Source organism: Dendropsophus ebraccatus, chromosome 9 (assembly GCF_027789765.1).
Source record: "Dendropsophus ebraccatus isolate aDenEbr1 chromosome 9, aDenEbr1.pat, whole genome shotgun sequence".
NCBI classification, from domain to species: Eukaryota; Metazoa; Chordata; class Amphibia; order Anura; family Hylidae; genus Dendropsophus; species Dendropsophus ebraccatus.
The window spans coordinates 105,140,050-105,152,504 of NC_091462.1; the positions used below are offsets into that span (position 1 = coordinate 105,140,050).

A 12,455-nucleotide genomic window follows, 5' to 3' on the forward strand; every position below is an offset into this window, starting at 1 on the left:
ACAGGCCATGCAATGAACATATGCAAATTTTTTCTCCTCCTAAAGGATAAGGGCCAGCTCACTGGTGCCACCTATTGGCGGTAAATTCCCTGTTAATAATTGCTTATATTATGGATCCCTAGGTGGATGACATCTATAAAGGGCCAGTGTATCACCACTACCACAACTGGACCACTACAGGTTACAGCACTACATTATCCTATGCACAGTCGTTCCCTGACCTGAAGGATTTACTTACAAAAGGTCAAGCGAAGAAAAGAGAACATTTTGCCCCTTTCAGCCTCTGAACCCAGACTAAAGCCCAGAACTCTTAGAACTTCAGAGCTGCATAACTACTAAATTTTCTTAATACATGTTAACTCTTTTAGTGCCAGTGTACTGCTAATGCAAAAGGGGAACCATTAGCAGGTTAGATGAATCTATCCTGTCGATAGCCCCCTACTGCACAGGAGATGCTGAGGAGGAAGTAAGTAGTTTGCTCCGTGGTTCAGTAAGACTGTTATGAGCACTGGGGCACCCCTTTAGGAGCACTGTTCGCCCTCATAGCGCCCCCATAGTGGCCAGGGGCGGATCAGTGCTATGGGGACAGGCAGTGCTCCTAACAGGTGTCCCAGCGCTCCTAATGGATGCATCAGAGTGGCACAGAGGAGGAAGGTAAGAGAAATACCTTCATCCTCAGTGTCTTCTGTGCAATAGGGAGATAGCATCTCCGAAGATGACATCATTGGCACTACATGGCGGACGGACGCGACACGGATCAGGTATGTATAATGCACCACACTTCCGGGTACACGGGTGGGGGTGGTGGGATACGGGGAAGGAGGCGATTCACAGACATAACATACATTACAAAGTTGTATAACTTTGTAATGTGTGTTATTTTGTGAATAATTTCTTAGTGCCGCACTACCCCTTTAATCTAACCTGCTGATAGTTCCCCTTTTAGGCTATGTTCACACTACGTATATGTCCGGCCGCATATTTTACGTGGCCGGACATATACGTGTGAAACTCCGGCCGGGGATTTAAGTAAGTTGCAGCCGGCTACGTACGGTCCGCGAACTTACGCGCGCAGTCTACTTACGCTTCCCGAGCGCCGTACGTAGCGATCTGACAGCGGTCTTTTACTTGGATATCTTCGGCTAGCCCCGGACACCCCACAGAACCTTTTGGATCGGCAAATCAAAGTGCAAAAATGAAGAAATCACCACTCCGTACGGGACCACATGTTACGCTACGGGCGTAAGTTGCGGCATTTCCGTCCTGAAACAATGGTCTGGTTAATTTTTTACGGCGCCGCATACGATCCGGGCGTAAGTTCTAACGTAGTGTGAACTGTGCAGCCGTAGATCGTATACTTTCCATTGTACGCAAACTACGTAAATCTCCGGCCGCTTATTCACGGAACGCGCTACGGCCGGAAACTTACGTAGTGTGAACATAGCCCCAAGATTTATTCCTACATTACATGAAAGATGTTCAGTAAAAGTTAGCTGTTAGGCTGTTTTGATCGGTCTCAGTGTTCAGATCTGTACCAATCGTGAGAACGAGCCAGGAGAAGTCTGTCTGTCTTCTCCTGGCTCTGTGTCACATGATAAGTTGAGCTCATAATGTAAGTCTATGGGGCCTGACTCTTTCACTGACAAAGAACAGGGAGTGCTGTAGCTCGTTCTCATGATCGGTACAAGTCTGAACACTCAAATCCGGAGATGTCAAAAGTTTTTTAAAACGACAGTGACACTTTAAAAATGTTTAATCCTTTAAATTTTTTGTATATTTACATTATTTTTACAGTATTTTTTTTTCAATATCTATATATAAGACTTGACCACAATAAAGTGCTGTTAATAAACACATAGACAATGAGAATAGATAAAATGGAGAGATGCTCCTCTGACAAGCTGGTCATAGTGGAGACTGCCTTAGTGAACAGCAGAGATGTAAGACGCAATAACTTCCAGCTGCCCGGCTAAAGCACTTGTCATCACTGAGATCTCAAGTAAAAATTTTAAAAAGTTGATTTAATTTGCCGAAAGCCACAACACAGAGCGTGAGGCGTCTTCTGAAGTCTTGTTTTCTTGACTGCTTCCTGTTCATCTTTATTTTCTGGCATTCGGATAAAGAAAAGCCAATTAACCTTTGAGGTGTTGGCGGTCCCGTAATGAGCCGGACCTCGCAACGTCCTAATTAGTGTTTGTCGTCAATGGCGCTCACCCCGACCCCTGAGCGGGCGGCGGCTGCTGCCGCTGCCACAAATAAGGGGATGTCTGCACAATATAATTGCGGCAAATTTCTTCGAACTGTAGCATCAATTATACGTCTCTCGTGTGACTCCGTGTGTAATTCGCAAGGCTAAGTGATCCTCATGTCCGTGTCCTCATCTAACCCGAAACCTCAGACTGCAGCGAGAGAAGACAAGAGGAAATTAAACCTACAGTATATCTAAAGTTCTCAGCTATTGCTGAGGCCCCAATATCCCACCCCTGAGATACCAGGAGCTGGATGGGTCCTGACAATGGTGAGCGATGTCTGCCGTCTTTGTGCTCATATGACATGGTGAGGCCAACATTAGAGTTCAGCGAACCTCAAGTATGTTTGGGTTCATCTGAACCTGAGGGGGCAGCATTTGATAAGCGGTGGCTGCTGAAGTTGGATGCCACCCTTGCGAGTCCTGGAAACTATAGATACAGCCATCGAAGTTCACTCAATTCTAATCAACATGGTTGCAAGAATTCTCTCGCTTACTAGTGGTTCTAGTAGGTCCACAAATCCAACATGGATTATTTGTCACCCTACAGAGCTGATATCAGATCTAGAGATGAGCAAACTTTTCAAAAGTTCGTTCTGACCGGACTTCCGGATTTTTTTAAAAAGTTTGTTTTGACCAGATTTCGGATTTCATAGTTTAAAGCATCTATATGATACTGGGGTAGTGTATTTGGTTGAATTTAGAGCTCTACATGTCAGTAACATCATTATCTTTTCAATATCTCAAAGTCAATTTTTTTTAGACTTCAATATTCACCATTACAGGGTCTATGCAGGAAACTCACCATTACAGGGTCTATGCAGGAAACTCACCATTACAGGGTCTATGCAGGAAACTCACCATTACAGGGTCTATATAGGAAATTCACCATTACAGGGTCTATGCAGGAAACTCACCAATACAGGGTCTATGCAGGAAACTCACCAATACAGGGTCTATGCAGGAAACTCACCATTACAGGGTCTATGCAGGAAATTCACCATTACAGGGTCTATGCAGGAAACTCACTATTACAGGGTCTATATAGGAAACTCACCATTACAGGGTCTATATAGGAAATTCACCATTACAGGGTCTATGCAGGAAATTCACCATTACAGGGTCTATGCAGGAAACTCACTATTACAGGGTCTATATAGGAAACTCACCATTACAGGGTCTATATAGGAAATTCACCATTACAGGGTCTATGCAGGAAAAAGGTCACAAATGCAGTGAAGGAGCAGCAGTAGTCAGTGGAGGCCAGTGGAGGTCCAGTAATAGTCATTTGAGGCCAGTACAGGAGCAGCAGTAGTGAACATGGAGGCCGCTCCTCTTAAAGCTATACCGACGTGACACAGGGGGTGGGCTAGTGCAACATCCTTGCTGATTGGATGTGTTCCGGGCATCATGGGAAAGCGCTCTTCCCGCCCGGAACACTTCCTGCTTTCTAAAATGGCGGCTGCCATTTTAGAAAGCAAGAAAAAAATAAATTCGGAGCCGACTTCCAAAAATCCTAATCCAACCGGATTTGGACTTTTGGGAAAATCCAACCCGGATCCCATACCGGCCGAACCGGTTCGCTCATCTCTTATCAGATCAAGGGAAAAAAATCACCTGGTTACTAATGGCCCTATTACACAAAGTGATTATCAGCCGATTACCGCTCCGACTGATAATCGCTTGGTGTAATAGAGCTTGTTGATCAGCACAGTGACGGTCTGCTGGCCGTCTCTCCATTAAATAGGAATGGTGGCAGCAGACCACCACCGCTCTCTATGGGCCACCTGGACGATCTAAAAATTGTCTGGGCAGACCCCCACAGCTTCCCACGCCACCCCGCCCCACCCCCCTTGCTCTACCCTTCGTGATGTCTGTGCATGTAATAGCACAGGCAGTAAACAGAGAATGAGTAGGAAGCAAACGCTGATCTGACAGGTCGGCACTCACTTTCTCCTCCACATTGGCCTGTGTAATAGGGTCTTTAATCACTAAGCATGATCCATATCATCTCTCTATAAGGATCTGCTGGGACCATTGATTTGACACGACACAAATAAACACCAAGTCGATTCCCCCTTTGCATGTTTTGAACCAGCAATTTGACATAGATGGAAATTTGGAACCATAGATGGGATAGTTCTGCTCAGCAAAGACCCGGCGATAAAGGTCATCAAAATGAGCCCCACAAAAAACAGCTTGGTGGGTTTCCTAGATCAGACATCACACATCATCAGACATCACATTTAAGGGAATGTAAGTCTCCCTGGACAACTGGAAACATGTCAAGAGCTTTTGATGAGAACCAACTACAAAGCTTATCGAGCTTAACCCACCTGCTCATGATACTCAATGCCCATACTGAGGGTGTTTATCAAGATGGCGATCATGATCCCGCGATTGAAGTACTTGCTGTCCACGATCCTTTTCAGACGATTGGTGAACTCTCCCCAGAGTTTACAGATCTTATTCACCTCTTTTTCTTTCTGCTTGAACGTCTTCCCTTTCTGGACGTGATCTCTTTGGTCTCCATGCCTCAAGTCTTGCGTGAACTCGTACACTCCATTAGTGTCTGACTCGCAGCTGTCGGAGTCGCTTAGTTCCAGTTCTGGATTTTCCAGAAGATTGGCGCAGTAAGGGCAGTTCTGAAGCTCACAGATGATCTGACTCGGCTGGGGACTCGGCAAGGAACAGGGGACACTTAGACTTGATAATTTACTGGAACTTCGGCAGAGGCCTGCGGGGAAGAAAGGAGAATTATAATGTTATAATCTCAGGATATATTCACCTGACCCCATTCTGGTTTACTGATTGGTTGGGTTAAAGAGGCTTTTCCAGTTTTTTAAATGGTCAAGGAGGCGGGATCTATACATGAATATTAGAGTGACTAGAATCACGACTTGCCCTGAACTCAAAACTGTCTAACAACATTTTGGACTCTTTTGTATTCATTTCCGGAACCGGAGGGAGTCAGAAGTACTTTGATACTGTGATACTGCAGCATTCCAGACCCATACTATGTATTTAGAGGATCAATCAGGGATTGCCCTATGCATAAAGAGCACCATGTTGGGAACTAGGTTTGCCCATTATCACCCATTTAGAAGTCCTAAATCCCTATTAGAGGGGCCGATGTGAAGGAGCAAGTTAGCGCCAACCTATAAGACCAGCCCTCGCTTGATCCTCATTCCCCGCTCACTGCCAATGCTATTACATGCGCCGATAGCGAAGTGGCGGGGGGGGATTGCGGTGAGGGTCGCGCGGAACTGCGGGAGTGGTGGATTCCCAGTACAATCTTTAGATTGTCTGGGGAGTCCATAGGAGATGGCAGTGGTTGGCTGCCATGAGCGATGGCCAGCAGACCGTTGCTATTGTTCTACGTTTTTCAAAATGTTGAAAGACAAGGATCAGCCAACATCAAGCATGTCGGCTGATACACCAAGGGACTATCGGACGTAACGGCCAATAATTGTCCAAATACGACCGCTAATTGCTTCAGGCTTTAGCTCCCATACAGAGATTAGGGATCACTTTGGGCCCCATACTTGCCTAGTAGAGTTCCTAATGTGGGGCCTGTTCATAGATCCCCACTGAACATTTCTTCATACATCGTCTAAGAAGCTGGGATCGATAGAAGCAATGAAACCTGAAACAATTCGACTTCACACCTAACCAGACTAAACGGCAGTCACATTTAATACAGAGTTAATACTGCTGCTTGCCGAAAGTAAGCGTTTGTGTAAGCATTGTGGGGGAAGCGGCAGTGCTGACACAGCCGCAGCTTCTATTAAATTCACAATACACATGCAAATCAGTCAGCAGCTTTCATCTAAACATATGTGCTGTCAATGAAGAGCTCTGAGCAGCGGCTTATAGGTGCTGTCCCCAGGGGAATGTTTATGAGATAAACACCGAATGTGCCGAATATGACTGAAAAATACTTTGAAAATTTGTCTCGTTTTGATTTCTCCGAGTCGCTGATCACAACTGGGTAGTGTACGCAAGAAGAGGGGGGCGGCCATTTTATATGCCCAATAAGAGCACCATTTGTTGTCATTCAGGTAATTGTGACATGGTGGGGTGTATCTTTCCTTATACTTGGCCACAAATTCAAAAACTGTCCGGGTTAATTTTTTTTTACATATTTTTTATAATGGACACAGCTATTTTTCTGATAAACAGCTCATAATCTCCTAAATACACATACACATATACAACAAAATCCTGACAGCCTGCAGCCACCACAAGGGGGAGCACTGCATACTGTTTGTGCATTGAACTGAATAATAAATCTGTATTCAGTAAGCTCCTACACTCCCACTAGTGGTGGCTTAAAGCAGACAAAATTTTATCATGTAATTGTCTATGCAGGGCATTTAAAGCTCTATATCAGAAACATCAACCCCTATGACGCACAAAATAACTTAAATGGGCACTACACTAGTCTGATGTATACTGCAAAGAAGTCAATTTTACTTATCCCTATAGGAGCTAATATTTTATAGGGTTTGCCTATAAAAAAAGTCAGAAATTATATTCTGGTTATTTTAAAATGTCCAGTGCTCTGGTTTTTTTCCGATATAGAGCTCAAAATCTCCTCTAAACATACAGCTATATGATAACATCCTGAGGTTGTACATCCACCACTAGGGGGAGCTTAAATGCATAGTGCATACTGCTTGTACAGTGAACTTCATAATAAATATGTGTTCATTAAGCTCCTACACTCCCTCTAGTGGTGGCTTAAAACAGTCAGAATTTTATCATGTAACTCTGTCTATGCAGGGATTTGGATCTGTGTATCAGAAATGATGACCCCTATAATGCATAAAATGTTAGACAAAAGGAAATAGGTGGACATTGACTAGGTCTAGCACTAGTCTAACGTATGCTATAGAGGAGCCTTATTTCTTCTTATCCCTATGTTGTTTCTGAGTTGCCTGGAGGAAACTGTTTGGGTGGGGTATGCAGACAGTTTTAGTAAGGCCAATAAGGAATAATATGGCACCCATTGATGACATTGGGCCACTTGTATATACATGGATACTCCTGGTATACAGTAGCTGCTCTTTGCAACAGGATAAGATAATATAATTGGTTTAAAGGGAATGTGTCAATTAAATTTTCTTTTACTGATTAGATTTAGATACAAAAATGTTATTTTATTCTAATTTGTTTCTATTTACTTACTGTATTTTTTTTAATTTCCCTTTTTGTACATTGCCATGGGGGCTGCCATATTGCCTGGGCTGTTCTTAACAGCATTTAGTGACATGCTTTACAGCAAGACTCATGTACATAGACAACAATAGACAGAATTGTCCCCTTGAGATGAACGTGAAAAATTACTGAGCGCGCTCTGTGACCTGTGAGGAGGTTATTCCACAGGAAGCTGCCATTGTCTCCTCTATCTACTGGTGTCACATGACCCTGCAATGCTGTACAGATCACTGTACAGCAGCCTCCTCTTATCACTGCTGACACAACAGGAAGTCTCAGCTTAGCCCCAGTGGTGAGAATGAAAACTGCAAGATATCAGGATTATTTTATAATATTGATAGAAAAATGGAAAAAAAATTGAAAAAATGTCACCAAAAATTCTTTAAAAATGTAAAACATTATTTATACAATAAGTCATTTTCAGATGACACATTCCCTTTAAGTTGACCCTTAGATGCATGCAATAAATCCAGGTCTTCTACCTCTACATGGGCACACCTGGAACGCTAGAAGGAGTCTGCAGAATGCCAGTGGTTGTCACCTTGGGATCTAGAAAAGTGCTATATATCATTCCATCACACGGACAGCTGTCCGCTTGATAGAAATTGTGGTGTTACGATATGTCTCTGCAGGACAAACCTTATTGTTCACAGTCAGTTTATTCCGACAGGCGACATCGTGACGTCTGCAATGTTACGTGCAATGCTGGCGCAGGTGCCAGGTACGTTGACAATAGAGGGGCGCCCCAGAGCTCCTGTAAATGTTGCGTGATGTTAACAGGATTTTGTAAATGGGCCATGGTGACAGCGCGGCAGGGGGGTGACAGCGCGGCGGGGGTGACAAGCGTCGGAGAACACTCCGTACTGCAGCTAACCACAAGGAGGAAGGAGCCGAGCGCGCTCTCTTCAGTAGAACGCCGGTATCAGACATTAGTCTCTCTTTAATGGGGCCGTTTCTCTCCAGATCACCACGCGGCTATTTATGTCGAGCAAATGTATGCAATTATACTTAAGTGTTTATGTTCCCATGCTATGAAGCCATTGCTCGTGATTTCCTTCCACTCGGCTGCGGGGCAGAGTAATGAGTTATTCACAACTGTGATTATTACCTTCAGCCATTATTATATAAGCCAGATCAGAGCCAGCCAAGTCAAGGATCCAGCATGAATACTTCATAAACTGAGAATTGAGACGACATGTTGACTCGTGTAAAGTGCACTGGACAATGGGAGAAGCTGCAACCTCATCCGAGTCACTGCTGTAACCCTTAAAGGGATAGTGCACTCTTGACAAGACTCTTTGGTTAGAATGGTCCATCTATGATAAGCAGATACTGATACCGGGCCTTCAATGATCAGCTGTGATCTGTGAGCCTGCAGCACCCCCACAGGAGACATAAGGCATTACATGGTGTCCATTATAATCAATGGAAGGTATGTGTAATATATGGACATCCTGTAAGATAAACAGCAGTCTTATAACTATGATGTCAGGGAGAATTGGTCACCCTCCTCTATTAGGGATGAATACCCTAGCAGAGTACTTGTCCGGCTTCCAGGAGCCCTGGTGATCAGTTGTAATCTGTATGGAATCCTATAAGGAAGTGTTTGACATATCCTGCAGCACCCCCACAGGAGACATAAGGCATGACATGATGTCCACTATAATCAATGGGATGTGTGTGTAATATATGGACATCCTGTAAGATATAGTTTTATGATTACACTCTGCTGTCAGGGAGAAGCCATCATCCTCCTGTATTAGGGAAGAATACCCTAGCAGAGTACTTGTCCGGCTGCCAGGACCCCTTGTGATCAGCTGTAATCTGTATGGAACCCTAAACGGAAGTGTTTGACATATCCTGCAGCACCTCCACAGGACAAATGGGGCATTACATGAGCTCCTTTAAAACTAATGGGATATTTGTTTAACACCTGGATGAGCAGGGCCTTCAAGAGTGAAAATAAAACGTTTTGTAACTGGTAGAATCATATGGACACCCATCAGCAAGTGTTCAATTTAGCTGCAGACCCAAATGACACTTTACATGACATCTATGTCTCTGTAACACACAGATGTGTTGGGTCCTCCAGAGTAAGAGACGCTCTTTGTAGCTTTCTGCTTTGGCCATGCATAATCACCCCTGATCTAACAGCTCCTAACACTCAGTAGGGTATCTGTCTAGCTGCTAGGACCTAACGATTAGATGTAACCTGGAAGAACCCCATCAGCAAACGTCCCACTAACCTGCAGCACCCCCACAGGCGTAATAAGGTATTACATGATGTCCATTAAAATAAATGTCTTTATAATCCAAGGTGGATCATAACTTACTTGTTAGCAAAATTTTGTACAGGTTCCTCGCTTAATGTGGAGAAGTTAAAGGGCAACTCTGGCGGAAAAAAATTTGAAGGGGAAAAAAATTGCTGAACTTGCCCTTTAAAGGGGTTCTTCCAGAAACAGTCCCTCTTCTCTCCTTAGTTTGGGTGTGGGGGTTTTGCCGATTAGTTTCCTTGAAGTGACTGGAGCTGAATTGTAATACCACACACAACCTGAGGACAGGGGTGGTGCTGCTTTTCTTCTTTTTAATTATGGATAACCCCTTTTAAGTAAAATAACGTATAGGTCTTCTACATATAATATTAACAACATTACAAAACAAGCGGCTTCTTCCTTGACTCTTGACTAAACATAATAATCGAGATATGTTCCTTACCGTGTTCTCCGACTAGGTGATGGATCTTTCCGTAGGACTCGGCATTCAGGCTGACTGGGCTGTTCACCAAGCTGACTGACGTGCTTCTTTTCCCTTTCGGTAAGGTGGAAGGACTGGTTTTACTGGTGGGGGAAGGCAGGATGGTGGGATAGTTCATGTTGGTGTGGTTTAGCCCAACATCCAGTTTGGTGTTTGAGGAAGCATTGGAAGACTTACAGGATTTTAACTGGTGTCCCTCAAAGTGGCAATCTGCATGGTAGATGCTATGGACGGACTCGCTATTGGGCGATGTGTTCTGGTGACCGGGGGATGGAGGAAGAAGCCTAAGCTGACTCTTTGGCTTCATGACCTTCATCTCCACGTCACATATCTCAGGACTTGACCTGGGTCCGCGGGGACTCCCGTTAGTTATGTGATAGTGATGATGATGGTGGTGATGAATTAGATGATGGATGGAAGTGATTCTCCGTTTGCACTTTCGGCCCCGGCCCTGTCCGTTCATGGCGTTATTGGGGTTGACTTTTTTCCTCCGCTTGTTTTGCCAATTGTTATATAGCCTTAGCGTCCGCCTCTTGACTTTCCTAAAGATGTGGCAGATGTACTTTAGTAACTCCTCGTAGCAGCTTCCCGGCTCGGAGAAGCTGGCGATTGTGCTGTCGTTGGAGAGGTATCGAGCCCGCTGCTCTTGCATCAACTGATTCTCCCGCTGTTTCGTTTCAGAAAACTGTGTTGCTATTACAACCAGGCACAAGTTTATCATGAAGAAAGAACCCACCTAAGGGAATAAACCATTGAAAATAAAAATGGCTTGAAAGGAGATCTGAAGCCACCGAGCACAATGTTAACATCACAATATGTGTCTGTAAGATCGAAACGCCTTGAAACATGGCGGTGATTTCCCAATGGAGGACAATTTCCTTTATTTGGCTTTTCGATGTATGCACTACAGTATAAAGGGCAAGTTTGTTATAAGATGACCTTATCAAATACTAAAAGTAGCCATAGATGTTCCAGGTCCAGGTATGGGATTTGCTCATAAATTGCCTGTATACTTAAAGGGGTAGTTCACCAAAAAAAATAAAAAATTCTTTCAAATCAACTGGTGACAACAAGTGCCAGAGATTTATAATTTACTTCTATTAAAAAATATCAAACCTTCCAGTACTTATTAGCTGCTGTATGTCCTGCAGGAAGATGTGCATTCTCTCTAGTCTGACACAGTGCTCTCTATTGCCACCTCCGTCCGTGTCATCAACTGACACAGACTTAGAAAATATCTCCTTATCTCCAGACTGCAAACAATACAACTTCCTGTAGGACATACATCAGATAAAAAGTACTGGAAGACTTAAGATTTTTTAGAAGAAGCAAATTACAAATCTCTGGCACTTGCTGGGACCAGCTGATTTGAAAGAATTTTTATTTTTGGGGGGGAACTTTAAGATTCCTCCCGATATCCACATATAGCTAAAAGATTCTATTATGTGTTTTCTATGTAAAGAGCTTATATCCCATGGAAACAAAGGGTTTGGATTGTTGAAATCTGAGCATCGCTATCTCTCCTGATCCTCCCCTACACATGAATGTTTGGCTTTGCCAGGGATTCATATATTGTGAATGGAGAGAGAGGTGTTATCCAGTGCCAAACATCTCTGGTGGCAGCTTATCTGTTTGAGAACAAAGGGAACACGTTGATCCTTTTCTCCCCTGACACCATCTGCCGGGAAAGGAGGATCGGCTGGTCTTGCCCAAATCAGCAGGTTTGGCAGAGATATGTTTAGCGTCTATTGGGCCTTTAGACCCATCAAATATGATGTTCATTGCCACAGGTTACAGAGAATAGGACAGCAATGTCATATGATAGCTGCTATATAATGAAGGGACCTGGAACAATCTTGGCAAAATCAAAGAAAAACATCCAAAAACCATTAAAGGAATTTCCATTAATAAAACCAATGTTCAGCTGTCTAATAAATGAATATATACTGGTGAATAAAGTTATTTCACTATCATTCTGTGGTCTTTTAGTCTATCCATCTGTGCTTGATGCTAAATCTTAGCTCTGTTGTTTTCAATGTCCTATTTTCTGTCTAGTGTATATCCTGTAATGGATTCTTGTTCTTGTACACTCTAGCTGGGAATTTAGCCAACTTTATCTCCCTCCCACCATACATTTTTAATATAACCCACCCCACTAACATAGTAGGAGGGAGATGGAATTGGCTGAATTCCCAGCTACAGTGTTAAGCAGAAAATTGAGTGCAGTTTAGGA

At 43.7% G+C, this 12,455-nt stretch overlaps 1 protein-coding gene across 3 annotated transcripts in view; it reads right to left on the reverse strand.

Annotated features, from left to right (window-relative positions):
* The window catches only part of CACNA1H (calcium voltage-gated channel subunit alpha1 H), a 440,438-nt gene that overhangs the window by 94,517 nt on the left and 333,466 nt on the right, over positions 1-12,455 (reverse strand). For all 3 annotated transcript variants that reach the window (XM_069984196.1, XM_069984197.1, XM_069984195.1), the window contains exons 9-10: positions 10,184-10,958; positions 4,585-4,985 (exon numbers count right to left, since the gene is read on the reverse strand). In XM_069984196.1, the coding sequence (XP_069840297.1) occupies positions 4,585-4,985; positions 10,184-10,958 (1,176 nt within the window). The remainder of the gene's footprint in view (positions 1-4,584; positions 4,986-10,183; positions 10,959-12,455) is intronic.